The sequence below is a fragment of the Cucurbita moschata genome, unplaced genomic scaffold (assembly GCF_002738365.1).
Source record: "Cucurbita moschata cultivar Rifu unplaced genomic scaffold, Cmos_1.0 Cmo_Scf00010, whole genome shotgun sequence".
Lineage (NCBI taxonomy): Eukaryota > Viridiplantae > Streptophyta > Magnoliopsida > Cucurbitales > Cucurbitaceae > Cucurbita > Cucurbita moschata.
Window position 1 is genome coordinate 4126332 of NW_019268526.1, and position 13918 is coordinate 4140249.

Genomic DNA, 13918 nt, shown 5'->3' on the forward strand with positions numbered 1-13918 from the left:
GGGGGGGGGGGGGAAGTAACCAAAAGGCCCGAAAAACACAGGTCGAGGGTTCCTTACCAAGTTCTCTCTTGCACGATAGGAAATTTCTTCATGAGGACCTGAGAACAAATAATACCCATCACCATAGTTCATGAAATTGTGTACAAGATTCTGATGGGATTGCTTATCTGACAAGACTTCTACAAATTCTGACATTAAAAAAGAATATAAATATTCAAGCCAAACGGGATATTCTGTTGCTTCTCTTTGAATGGTACCGGTAATCAGATTACAGTATTATTTATTTATTAATTATTTTTTTGGTAAAAGAAACAATTTCATTAGGAAAATTTCGGATTAAAATAGCAAACAGACCATTATTCCTGGAGCACACAAATTTACCCATCAACTTATCCCCAGAAATTTACTATCAAATTACGCACTGTGTGATTTTCAATGGGGCAAACTAAACGATAATGCTCATTTGAGTTAAGTTTAAACTTAACTCAAATAAAAGATAAAAGAATACCAACCTAAAAGATAATTTTTTTCTGATGTTGGAGTCCACCACGGACGTGACTGAAAATCTTCATTGAATGTCAGAGGTTTAGAAGGGATCTCATTAGAAAGCTCAACCAAGCGAATTCCAGATTTCAGGTTCTCAAGAACAGCCTAAAAGAAAGAAGAAATATTGAATCAGTCTGCCTCAAACACATTAAGGCCAAATGAATTTTATATATAAGATGACACAACTTATGTAAGAAGTACCTCCTCTTCTTCAATGCTATGTGCATGTTGCTTTAATCGTAAAATAGATTCTTCAACTTTTGCAACTAGATACTGACTGGAGTTTTGCAATCGTTCTTTAAATTGAACAAATTCAACAACCTGAAGAACAATAGAGTGAGAGCTTTACATAACAGACACTGATGCTAGACGAAGCCAAGGCAGATCATATATTTTAATTGCTTAAAAAGATGTCATTCATTAATTCTTTTACAAGGGACGGGTTAACTAAAAAAGGGGAAAAAATAGAAGAGTTCAGAGGATAAGAATTCCTATGGTGATCACATAATTGTAAAAAGGAAATCAAACAAATGATTTTTGCTCCAATGGATCTTCAAAGAAAAATTACTCCTGATCACACGTGAATTAACTGTCCAAATGGATCTTCAAAGAACTTGTTTCTTTCAATCTATGAAGCCTGTAGTAAAACTATAAAATGGTAAATCATCTAAATATTCGAAGTATCTAGACTATTTTACGCCATCTTGACTAATTTCTCAATACGTTTATATATATGGGTGGATCATCAAACAATTATACAGTCGATATTTATATTTTGTACTATGTGGAAACGGGCATGACACAACAGCAAAGTTCCAAAAGAAAAATCAGTTCGAATGAATTTTATTTCAAAAACGTGGGGATCGAGTGAATGTCAAAACAGATGATCATAGTAGATTCTATCTAATAAACCACCTCATATTATTAAATGTACTATTGGTGAACAATTCCTGTATCTGCACAAGAGGAGGTTGAAAATGCCCAAAAATAGCATATAGCTCTAAGAAAATATAGAAAAACACCGAATACATGGCAAAACAAGTGCATTCTCAAGCATGCAAAACACAGAGAGCATTGTACTTGAGTAAATACTAATTGAGAAAAGTTGAAGGTCTAGCTTGCCAAATTTCGCAATATAATATAATATCCACAAAGCTAATAGTTTTACTTACTTTTGAATAATTTCTATGGCGATATGCAAGAAATGAATGTTCGGCCGACTCTCTCAAGTGGTCATCCATAAACTTCAAGTAGTCCTTTAAAAGATTACTTAGATCTACCCAAAGCGGAGATACCAACATCTGGGGTAAAATGTGGTGGGTAGCAGTTTCCACCAGGATATTCTTTACATCTAAACATTTATACCTAGAAGAAGAAATACAGTCAACTCTCCAACTACCATAGCTAAACAAAGAAGAAATGTATATAAAGCAGAGACAAAGAAAGCACTAAATTACCATATGCAATGTTTTAAATCAAGGTTTTTCTTCTTGAAGAGGTGAGGCAGATGAGGCATAAGCCTCAATTTTTAATTGAAAACATCTTGTGAGCCCTAAATTTGTGCGGTCGAGTTGAGCCTCAAGGCATAAGCCTTCGAAGCCCTTTAAAGCATTGATCATATGATTATAACTTGTTAATAAATGTGGTACTGACCATTCATAAGCCATTGGAAAGGCACCTAAATAGGAATACAAGTGCAGCAATAAAATCTTGTAGTGGTAAGCATATCTGACAAAAGAGAATTAGATTTACAGTTAGATAAGAGAACTGGAAACAGTCTACACGTCTGCTCATAATGTGTGAGCGTGTGTGTGTGTGTGAGAGAGAGAGAGCCAGCAAGAATGCATAATCATTATCTTAGTGTTTGCAATGGTAATTACTACCCATGGGGTAGGGATAGTAGGACTTCCAAATGAATCCTTTCCTTCCTTATGCCCTCTCATGTTACTAAAAATAAAAATAATAATAATAATAATAAAATATGCCCTCTCGATTTCTTGCTAACAGATATTTTAATGGACAAAAAATATTTTGATGGATGGCTTATCAGTTTTAGAAGAACATAAATACAGGTATAAAATTGCATGATACTTATTAGGAGGACATATCAATGGCGAAGGTAAATACACGTTTAAATCTTCACAGAATGATTGGACTCGTTACACGTTTAAATCTTCACAGAATGATTGGACTCGTTGCCTCTCATGGAAAACTTCATTGTGGTCACATATATACGTATGTATGTACGTGTGTATGAGGCTTTAGTTGTAGATTCAAATGATAAGAATATCTAACCTTCCGATGGTCAAGCCCCACTCCAACACCAGAATAGCCTCTATAATGTAGCCAAACTTTTGTGTACGCCAAAAGAGCTACACCATTGTAAAACCAAAATATATCATCAGCATAGAACAAGTGAATTTGCTACATTATCATAATTGTTAACGATACAGTACACACAGTAGCACTAAATAATCAAGTAACAGATCTATCATGAACATATAAACAAACCTCAACCAGCAGATTGCATATCAGTGATAAAATCTCTTCCCCGTGCATGCTTTCTTGAGGATCTAAATCTTTTGAAAGTGGGAGGTTTTTACAGTAGATCTCTGTCATCTGTACTGCACAATGCTCAAGTTCTGGGGATGAACAGCATAATATGTCAATTTTCATGACATAAAATATAACTCCATGATAAAGTTTGCATCAGAAACAAGTTATGTGACAGTACCAGATCTCCAAGTGTATTCGACAATCTACTACCCCCTAAAATACTTCAAATTCATTGGACAAATGGCATGATAATTTAGATAAATTAAAGCTAACACCATCTCTCAAATTTTCTAGGAATTATCTTTTTCTAGAGTAGCTCCTAGTGCCATGTAAATGCAGCTCACAGAGATTACAAGAATCGATGGAATGAAATCAAATCAAAGGACGCACCAGAGTCTGACCGATGGAACATATTTCCACACAGAACTTGAAGTCTTAAAAGCGTCATCGACTGTCCAAGGGCCTTAGTTGTGATGATAGATGCTGAAGGAGTGATTTTCTTTAAATTCTCGAGTAATTCAGTCTTCTTATCAGGAGCTAACACCTCAACGAACATTTCAACATCGGAAGCGAAGCAGGCTAGGTGACCAAATCTGTAATCAGGATAGAAAGTATCATTTGTACAGAAATAAAAAACATGATATCATTCATGGATGAAATAAAACAGAGCCCTATAACCTCATTTAACTTTTTTGTGGGCCCATCACTAGGCCTTTTGTAGTTACGAGCTTGGTATCTCAATAAAAGTCAGTTTCTTACCCCCTAAAAAAATTCCTATAACCTCATGATAGCCAACCAATCTAACTTTGATCGAGTGGTTGAAATTTCACAATCCCTATGCTGGCTAGCATTTCTCTCATGACACATAAAAACAGTAATTTTCATTAACGTTATTGATATTGTTCCAACAAAAGCAGTTTTTTTTTCTTTTTTTTTTAAACAAAGACTTCATTAAGCAAGCAGTCAAAAGAACAGCCTCAAGGTCAAGGAGTCAACATGTCCTCTAGCCTAGAGGGAGAATTGGACAGGACGTCCAAATTAGAATTATAACATCAGTTGCAGTATATAAGAATGTAGATGATATTAAATTCTTTGCATCTTAAAAAGATCTAAAATGAGTTTCAACAAAAAGCAGTCCCAATCAAGAGAGCGTTGATGTACCCAAGTTGGACAACCTAATAAATAAAAAAGAGAAAAAAAAAAGAAGATAGAATTTGAAATTTGAAGTCTGGACGTCAAAATGCAAAATGTACCTGACCCAATAATCGGTAAGAGCCCCCAACAACTTTTCGTCATTACCCTTGCCATGCATGTGCTTTCTCCTTTCAATTTCAAGATTTGCAAAGAATAGACCCCTTAAAAGTTTGTTCTGACTATCTTCTTGTAGTTTTTGTACAACAGCTGATGCATTTGATATACGAGAATCAAACTGCATGTTCAATTTGATAAATCAATCAGAAAGAAGGTAGAGCTGGCTATTCTGAAAGCAACATCAATATAATAAGCAGAGAACTTCAGAGAGTAGATATGTACCAATTCGTCCGACAAAGGTGAAATCTTGCAAAGCACCTTTTTTGGTGGATGAATTGGATCAACATTCTCCTCAGTGCACCAGTAACTATCATCCTCCAGCAGACAGCCTAGATAATGTAGGAAACACTCCCAATCATCAGGGCTGCCAAACAGAAAGAAAGAATAATCATTATGGATGATAAATGTAACTGCAGTATGGTAGCAAACCAACAGAAGACATTCACACAGGTACATACAAAAGTATGATGCTGGTTGGGGCTGGGAGGTGTTGACTCAGAATTTAGCATGAGGTTTCAAATGTTATAATGGTCAGTATCACAAGTAGGCATGAAGCAAAAAGCAAATGCAGAGGGAAAGGAATAATATTAAGGGACAAGCAAATGCAAAAATGGTTCTGATAAGTAATTGAATAACAAATGATACACAAAATAATCGTTTGTACTTGGATAAAATTCAGTAGTATATTAAGATCAGATCATTAACAAGACGAGATAACATCACCGCTCTACAGTTGGGACATGTAAAAACTAAACATGCAATAATCAAGACAAAAATAAAAGGGGAGAAACACGTGAAGAACCCACTTTTGGTATGTACAAACTATCATCATCAAATATTTAGATTATCATATTAGATCAGACTAAAACGAGCAATATTTTAAGTTCAGACAATAACAAAGGGCGAAAACACAAAAATACTCCATTTTTGGGATCTATGAACATCACCATGTATTTCCATTATTTGGTTTGATCAAGATATGTCATTGATTTGGAAGCATACCGTAACTCCAAAATTTTCTGGAATATATTGGCAGCGTCAGCAAAATCACCTGCCCGAGCAAGAAGCCTCCCCTGTCAACTTGAAGCCAAAGAGTGCACTAATACAAATGAGCTCATTACTTAATGAATTCCTGCTAATATAGATTGATAATCTTAAGATAATAATGGGCTTGAAATTGATAAAACAAAAAACTACATGCCCTTTTTCTTGAATGAATAACGGGAAAATGACAATGTGGTGGTGGGTGAGCTGCATTCACTTCACATACATTACTCTGCATTCAAAACCAAGATCGATACGTACACATACACACACGCACACACAAAAGGGAAGGGAAAACAAATCAAAATTTGTTCCACATGTTTCTTCATCACCATCTTCTAGAACTGAATATAAGGGATGGACTACAAAAAACCAAACTCCGACTATTGTAGTGAATATTCCTAGACTAAGAAAAATCATCCATAGTCAGTTTCTTTGAAGTGAGTTATCACGTCAAACAAAAAGTTGTATTGCTAACTAAACTGAATAGAACTTATAATCAAGTAAAACACTTTCTTTGGAAGTGAAAACAACCAGTTAAGACCCTTGTCTGCGACAGTCCACCATACTATAACTGATTCAGTTAACTGTTACAAACTTCTGAAATCATGAAAATAGGAAATCTTTGAATTGAATAAGTGGGATGGAGAAAGTCCACTATTTTTTTTTTTTTCATTGCATTATGTTGTTATCATATAATCTTGCTGTTTAATGTTGTTGAAAAAAGGTTTAGAAAATACCTGTATGCGAAGTCTATCAACTTCAACTGTTAATAATGATCCCAGTTTCCCAGTAAGAACTTCCAAAGCATCTCTATACTTGGCTTGTTGTTCCAATATTGAAATGTAGACCATAATAGCTAAATGGATAGATGAGCATTAATATCGACGTTAATTACCTTTGATTGTAAAGAAGAACCTTCCGTACTGGTTATAAGCATTACAACAACAACAATGGGGAAAAATTGGAAGAAGAAGAAGAAAGATTGCACCTTCAGGTTCATGTAAGCTATGGGAGACAATATGCTTTTTGAGTAAACCCTCAGCTAATAACAACAGCTTTTCCCCACCATCACTGTAATGCACCTGTAAGAATTTCAGTAACTGCAGCATAAGCAACTTGTTTATGAATGCCTTAATCAAGATTTAAGATTCAACTTCAAATACTCAAGCGAACAATCATCTTTAATCACAATATTATAGTAACTGTTGAACGATCTAGTAAACTCAAACTAGAAAAGAAGCCCATTCTCTCTTAGTTCCATAGAAGATTATATAGTCTGAAACAAGGAATGAACACTTCGATACTGCAGTTAATACCTCATATGTTTGAACTATGACAAGATTTGAATGTAACAGAGTACCAATGTTTCAAGAGTCTGCACACTCGACATTCATTAGGCCTTTAACGAAGGAATCAGTAGAATACTAATATGTGAATTAACCTGGGAGTTCCAGCGTCCAAGAAACTAAAGTTTTAATCAATTTCCCAGGAAAATGTTCCATGTAAAGCATGTGGATTGTGGGTTCAAGTCTACGACCCCACTTAATATGAAGTTCGTTTTTTCCCTCTGTAGGAATAACATCCAACAGCTACATAATTGTAGAAAAATTCAAAATCTTTCATATTCAGCCCTACAACAAATCTCCACAATCTGTTCGTAAATTTGTCCATCATCCATTTGTGCTCTCTGCTTTTCTGCACTCTATTTTCTTTTTCTTTTTCTTTTCTTCTTTTTTAAATGCATTTACTATTCTCTTAATAATGAAAGTAAATGCTAGAAGTACCGTTCAGCCATTCGAACCTGCAATTGGATGCTACAAACCGCCCAGAGCAAAAATCTTTCTTCACCTGCAAGTTTATACATCTTGATGGCTGTCTGTGAGGAAGAGAAGGAAAAGGAATAAGGACTTTAAAAATATAATAAAATTAATAAAATGAAAAAGGTGCATTCTAGTCATTCAAAGAGCATCAGTAAAAATGATATCGACAGAAACCAACGTACAAATAAATTTTGGGGGGTTCGGGAAAAGTGGCAAGTGTGGGACAAAAACCTGCTGCTGTTTAACAAACAAATTCTCGCGGACATAGCAGTTGAAAAGCCCCATCATCAGATCAAGGTGGTTTGGAAATTTTCCACACGCATATTCATAACAGCTAGTTGCAAAGTCCACTGATTGCACGTAGAACAATAAGATAACTCACAACGAAGAACATGAACATGGATATACATCAACTGAATTAGGTGAATTCTACTAACTGTGGTCAAGTCGCTGGAAAACACTTTGTAACGTGCTTAGAGTAAGATCGTCCGTCAAGAAAGAATCATTCAAAAACAGTAGCTCTTTGGCACTTAAACAGACAGATAAGGCTTCCTCAGGCTTCCCCATTCTTTCCAAAACCAACGCTTTAAGTGCCTGAAAAAAATTTAAGTTGATTCATTACCTTCAAACCTACTCGATAATCATACATTCATCCACGCATTCTGAATTGTTAATGCACCGACCGATTTAGAATAACTTATAAAAAGTAATATCAAGGTAGCCTGCATGCTTAAAGAACCTCATCAAGAAAAGCACAATTAACAAAATAATGAACATCTAAGCAACCTAAAATGTTATCAGAGTGCTTTCCTTTTCATTTATCGTATTGTGGAAGTGGAGACTGTAGAAATAAGGAGCTTCCTATATCCAACTAACGTATTCTCCACAATGCTAGTAACAGACAGAAATGGAGGCAAAAGGAGAAAACCGCATGCAAATTGCGATGAATACGCTAATCACTATCAAGAAATGCCAAACACCAAAGCAAGAATCATCGATAAGGTACAAAGAAGCCAAAATCACACAGAATCCTAATCGGCAGCAGAAAGAGAAGGGTTGTATTTCGTTACCAGGACGTAAGGCGCATTCGGATATTTGGCAAGCAACGTTGTTATAGCTTTGAGAGCGTTCTTGTACTGCCTCGAATCTATGGCGTCCCATATCGGTCGAACTCGCCGCTCCGGCAACCCCCCGGCCAGACCGAACTTGGACGCCATTGAAACTCCTCGAACGAAGTTGACGAGACGCGAATGCAATGATCCGCTACACAAATTGAGTCAATCAGCAATCGTTTTCCTGAATTAAGTTGGAAGTTGGAGGAGAATCGAGTTGGTGTGGCTAGTGGTAAACCTATTTAAGCGTTTGGAAGTAGAGTAACAGTGGCGCCGATCGAAGAAATTCCGACAATATACATCGCAATTCAGTTCCAATCCCGCTCGAACTTGGTTTTGGGTCCTCTGACCCGTGCCCGACCCGCCAACTCAGCCCCTTATTTATTTATTTTTTTATTTTTTTTTTGAATTAATACAGTTTTCAACTCTCCAACCAAGGTGAGATCTCAATCCACCTTTTTGGAGGCCTCACTTGCACACTACTCAGGAATGTTTTCCCTCGAACCTCACATCTACCCGTCGTGGGCTAGCATTCTCGCTAGCATACTGTCTAGAAATACTTTATTTTCCCTCTCTAACTAACATGTGATCACAGTCCGCCCCCAATTGCTCAGAGTCCTCATGACACGTGGTTCAGTGTCTGACTATAATATTATTTGTAACAGTTCAAGCCCACTGTTAACTTCATGGTTTTAAAACGCGTCTACTAGGAAGAGGTTTTCACACCGTTATAAGGAATGTTTTATTCCCCTCTCTAACTGATGTGAAATCTCACATTGTACCCTTTTGCCCTTATTCACCGATTGTATTTTTACACAATCATATATAAATAACCACTAAAATGGATTGCAAAATAAATACCGAAGTTATTGAAACAATGTTTTTAGATGTATTCCACGTTATGTGCATCCTCCATGTCTAACCAAAGATGATGCATGCACTATTCATGCTCTCAGCAAAATCATGTTATGGGTCCGAGTTTAATATTATTAGGGCAATCTAGCAGCTTATGGTGGTGTCTATAAATACTCGAGTGCGGTTGGACTTCGAAAACGAGTTCGAATATTTCAATGTGGAATGAGATGGACCGACCGAATAAAATTTTATTTTTTACTGGGTTACTAGTGTTATTTTTACTAGCAGCCAACAACGTTGTGATTAGCTGAAGCCAATTTAATTATTTTTTTAAATAAAAAAATTATTATTTTACTAGTGTTATTTCTAAATTACACGCTAATGTAGAAAAATAATTTATTTTTCTTTTTTACCAAAAAATTCACACGTGATTAAATGGGATTTAAACTAAAAAATTAATTATATATATATATATAGCAGAAAGGTTACGGCATCTCCCGCGCATTTCGGTTTCACCTGAACTGCAGATCGATAGCAGAGAAATGGAGTGGGGAAGAACTCTTTTCGCCGAAATTGGAGGGTGATGGAGCGGATGGATATTTGCGATCAAGCAAACGAGCTACTCGTTCTGTCGAAGAATTCTCCATTTACTTCACGATAAGTAATCTCGAACTGTTCTTTTTACAAATATTCATTGTATTTGGTACTGCTTATGAATCGGAACAATATTATTTCCATAAGGCATAGCAAATATCAAACAACATGTTTCGATTTCAATGTTACATAAACGGCTTAGGATGAAGATCAATTCCGAATCCGATTCAAGCCGAGTTGCTTGAGAATGGAGTCGGCAATGAGATAGTAGGCTGATTCTGTAGGATGAACACTATCCCAAAACAAGTATTTCTTAGGATCCTCGCACGTTGTTGTCTCTGGATTACACAGGAGTCCTGTTTCCGCCAAACCGGTCCCCCAGCACCCTTTTGTCGTTTGGACGAAACCTGTTTGATGAATTGCGTCAAACAAAACCAGATGAAGCTTACCAATAATAATGATTAACCGAAATTTTAGGACAGATAACCTAATTCCATGGCTTACCATATCTTTTTGGATGATTGATCATGTCGATTAGTGGATTGTAAATGTCAACGTGGTGGATTTTGCTTCCAGGCAGTAGTGATTGTAAACCGTGCAGTAACGTAGTGAGCTTGTGATTGTAAATTTGGGAATCTGAGTTTTGATTTTCCAGGCATTTTCGATTTTTAGGATCCTGGAATGCTACAGTTTCTTGAATAGGTAGGCAACCAATTGGAGGAAGCCCTACTACAAAGATGGTGCGACATCCAAGCTGATATAATCCCTATCCATTTTCACAATAAAATTCTTAGCTGCTTAGCTACACAACCACTGGAAACTCCTATGTACTTTTTGGCTTAGTCTAATATTTGAAGTCTACTTCCTGTTTTGTTCCTTTTACATGGGTAAAATGGAACAAAAGTTCACTGCACTTTTTAACCCTTAAGTTTGGATCCGATAGCCATTTAGTCTCTGTGTTTTCAAACTTAAGTGTGATTTTTAACCCATAAGCTCACTGCACTTTTTAACCCTTAAGTGTGATTTTTCATTGTTTATATTGGTTGTTTGTTCTAATTATAACAGTGAAGAAAGATGTGAAGTCTACTGATTATAGGTCTACCTTAAAAAATCAGTAGAAACTAAAATTTATTGGTGTGAAGTCACATTTTCTCCAAGAAGAATTTAGAAAGATGAAGAAATGATGAATAACAAATGGGCATGATAAGTGCTTAAATTGAAATGTTAGCTTTAGGTTTGCCCTGGTAATGCAATGTATGGTTTGCAATTGAATTTTGTTAGAGATTATAAACTAACAAAATTTTGTGCAATCACATACATAGTTACCCTTAAAACTTGCCTCAGTTATATTACCTTGATAAGACTTTGTAGTCTGTTCTGCACAAAGGCTTGGTAACCACTGATATTGAACTCCAATGACCTGCTGGGAATGTCATAGAAATTAAGAATGAAGTCATTAGATCCTGCTCTTACAATAACCAAAGCACCATTGAGAATCCTTTTAGCCTTCTCTTCTCCCACAATTCTTTCAAGTCTTTGAATGTAATTCTTGAAAAGATCGATCTGCTTTAGCATTGGAATGACTCTTGATCTACTAGCTGTAAGATCATCATAACCTGACCCTGCTGACCCAAAACTGACTCCGGTTCTCAGGTCACCATCAGATAGCATGGGGTCCAGAAATCCAGGAACAAGTTCCTTTATCCCAAATATTGATGCCAGAATGTCAGGAATGAGTTTCCCATTGGAGAACCTTCCTGTGGCTATATGGCCGGGGAAATCTCTGCCATATGGATTGTAATTAGCTTTGAACAGGGTGGGAATGTAGTTGTTATTACCGGGATCAACTGTAGAATCACCAAATAAGAATGGCAGGAAAAACTCGAGAAGTTTTAGGCTCTACAGCATTGCATGCTCTGCTAAGAAGCAACCAAATCATGTGCACTGCAAGAGCATTGAAGTTAGCCGGTGCCATAGCCAGGTTTTCTTTAAACTCTTTTTGTCAAAGTTTATGCATTTATATCAGTTGCTAAGTGAATGTCACTTATAAATTATTCTTTTTAATTTATTTATAGAAAATAAAATCTAGAGATTAAATGTGAGACCTCACATCGGTTAGAGAGGAGAACGAAACATTTCTTATAAGGGTGTGGAAACCTCTCTCTGGCATACGCGCTTTAAAAACCTTGAGGGGAAGCCCAAAAGGGAAAACCCAAAGAGGACAATATCTGCTAACGGTGGGCTTAGGTTATTACAAATGGTATCAGAGCCAGACACCGGGCGGTGTGCCAGCAAGGACGCTAGGCCCCTAGGGAGGTGGATTGTGAGATCCCACATCGGTTGGAGAGGAAAACAAAACATTTCTTAGAAAGGTGTGAAAACCTCTCCCTAGCAGACACGTTTTAAAACCGTGAGGCTAATGACGATACGTAATGGGTCAAAGCGGACAATATCTACTAGAGGTAATCTCGACTGTAACGTTAAAGCATTAGTGTTTCTAATTTGGGTGATCATGGAAGTTTGATGAAGCAAAAACAAGTACTATAAGATGATCATCGGTTGCATGGAGTTGTAACTTTTAGTTTTGATATGATTACAAAGTAAATATGACACAAACAAAACAACAATTTAAGTCTTACGTTAGGAAGTTGCAATATTTGAACATCTAGACGGTTGAGGCAGCAGGTAGCTATGCTAGAATTTCTTCCTTTAATTAATGCAGGTGAGGATTTTCTGGTGTTACAGATGTACGACAATTATGACGACAACAACCACGACAGGAACAGCAACGGGTAAATGAGGCTAATTGGGAATTAGTGTCCATAGGGGGTCATAATTGTGGGAAGTTAATGAAATGGGCCTTCTAGCCGGTCCAAAAGGAAATTTAGGGCCTTGCCCATATTACTCGAATGCCAGAGGCACTATATAGTTGTCTAAAATTAAGATGTCAATGATGTTCCATTATAATTGAATATCGAAAGTTTTGGATTTCATTAGACATAAAATTCAAATTTATGTTTAGTTGATCAATTAACTTTCTAAAATGTTGAGTTTGTCGGGAGCCTATTAGACATAAAAATGAAAGTTTAGGGATCTATTAGAAAATTTGAAAGTAATGGACTAAATAAACATAATTCTAAAAGTTGAGTAACTAAACTTGTAATTTAACCATTTTGAGAAAAAAGAAGTACAAAAGAAAATAAATTAATTAGGATTCATCTTGGTTGCCCGTAGATTCTGCTATAGCAATGAAAACTATAATTAGCAAAACATCAGACTACAATACATGTACATTGCCAATAAAAACCTCACTTCCTTAGAAACCATTTATCCTCCTCTACTTTCTCTCAACCAAAACCCTCAGCCAGCTCTCACGACTCACCCTTTCCCAAATATCCCAAGTTTTCCTCACATGCAAGAATGATCAAATAAACTGTGTTAGATGTTTCTACCGTAGGCTTAAATCCAAACTTGTGCTCAAGGCCCAAGAGCCGTAAGGAAGAAGACTTGAGCTCGGCCTGCAATGTGGGCTATCGCTTTAAAGATGATTTCTGACCTGCAGAGGAAGTTCAATGACACAAGCTTCAATAGGGAGAGATCAAAGAAAAGCATAGAAACATTGGAATTGTGAAGGCATCACAGTTTAAACAGATATCCTGAAGAGAGAAATATACAAACAATTTAGAGATAGAACATCATTGTGAAGCATTTAATCTAGCTAACTCACCTTTGATGCTTATCCCCAATAACTTGGTGTCCTTAAACACGAAGTACACTTCTAAAATAATATAGTCTGTTTACACTTCTAAAATAACATAGTCCATAACAGAGGGTGGTTACAAAGACATGGTAGGTTGATCTGCAAATACCATTCATTGTTAAGGGTCAACATAATATCTCATCGCTTACCTACTGAAAGATTTTGCTGCTTTAATGGTTCAGAAAAGATTTCGTGCATATTTTTTTGCCGTATGCATTGTTTAGAAGAAAGCTTTACATCAGATAATGGACAAAACTTTATTCTAGTGTACTGCCCATTTTGCACATTCCACTGTATTTGGAAGATTACTTAAAGAC

At 36.3% G+C, this 13918-nt stretch overlaps 2 protein-coding genes across 3 annotated transcripts in view; both read right to left on the reverse strand.

Annotated features, from left to right (window-relative positions):
- Positions 1 to 8687, reverse strand: part of LOC111448347 (N-terminal acetyltransferase B complex auxiliary subunit NAA25-like) — an 11414-nt gene extending 2727 nt beyond the window's left edge. Inside the window, exons 1-17 of one of the 2 annotated variants that reach the window (XM_023087871.1) lie at positions 8351 to 8687; positions 7718 to 7874; positions 7512 to 7630; positions 7262 to 7336; positions 6449 to 6542; positions 6198 to 6316; positions 5416 to 5486; positions 4636 to 4777; positions 4356 to 4531; positions 3493 to 3695; positions 3058 to 3188; positions 2842 to 2918; positions 2200 to 2274; positions 1719 to 1911; positions 748 to 867; positions 513 to 651; positions 58 to 98 (exon numbers count right to left, since the gene is read on the reverse strand). In XM_023087871.1, coding sequence (XP_022943639.1) covers positions 58 to 98; positions 513 to 651; positions 748 to 867; positions 1719 to 1911; positions 2200 to 2274; positions 2842 to 2918; positions 3058 to 3188; positions 3493 to 3695; positions 4356 to 4531; positions 4636 to 4777; positions 5416 to 5486; positions 6198 to 6316; positions 6449 to 6542; positions 7262 to 7336; positions 7512 to 7630; positions 7718 to 7874; positions 8351 to 8497 — 2079 coding nt within the window. In that variant the 5' untranslated portion in view covers positions 8498 to 8687. Of the gene's footprint in view, positions 1 to 57; positions 99 to 512; positions 652 to 747; positions 868 to 1718; positions 1912 to 2199; positions 2275 to 2841; positions 2919 to 3057; positions 3189 to 3492; positions 3696 to 4355; positions 4532 to 4635; positions 4778 to 5415; positions 5487 to 6197; positions 6317 to 6448; positions 6543 to 7261; positions 7337 to 7462; positions 7631 to 7717; positions 7875 to 8350 lie in introns of those variants that run through there. The other variant, XM_023087872.1, reaches the window with a different exon arrangement.
- A 1267-nt stretch (positions 8688 to 9954) lies between these two features.
- On the reverse strand, positions 9955 to 11816 carry LOC111448638 (GDSL esterase/lipase At1g06990-like). The gene is made up of 4 exons (XM_023088324.1): positions 11787 to 11816; positions 11195 to 11740; positions 10346 to 10607; positions 9955 to 10248 (listed from the first exon to the last, which is right to left on the reverse strand). Exons 1-4 carry the CDS (start codon positions 11814 to 11816, stop codon positions 10052 to 10054), a joined length of 1035 nt encoding a protein of 344 aa, XP_022944092.1. The 3' UTR covers positions 9955 to 10051.
- Between the last annotated feature and the right edge of the window lie 2102 nt (positions 11817 to 13918).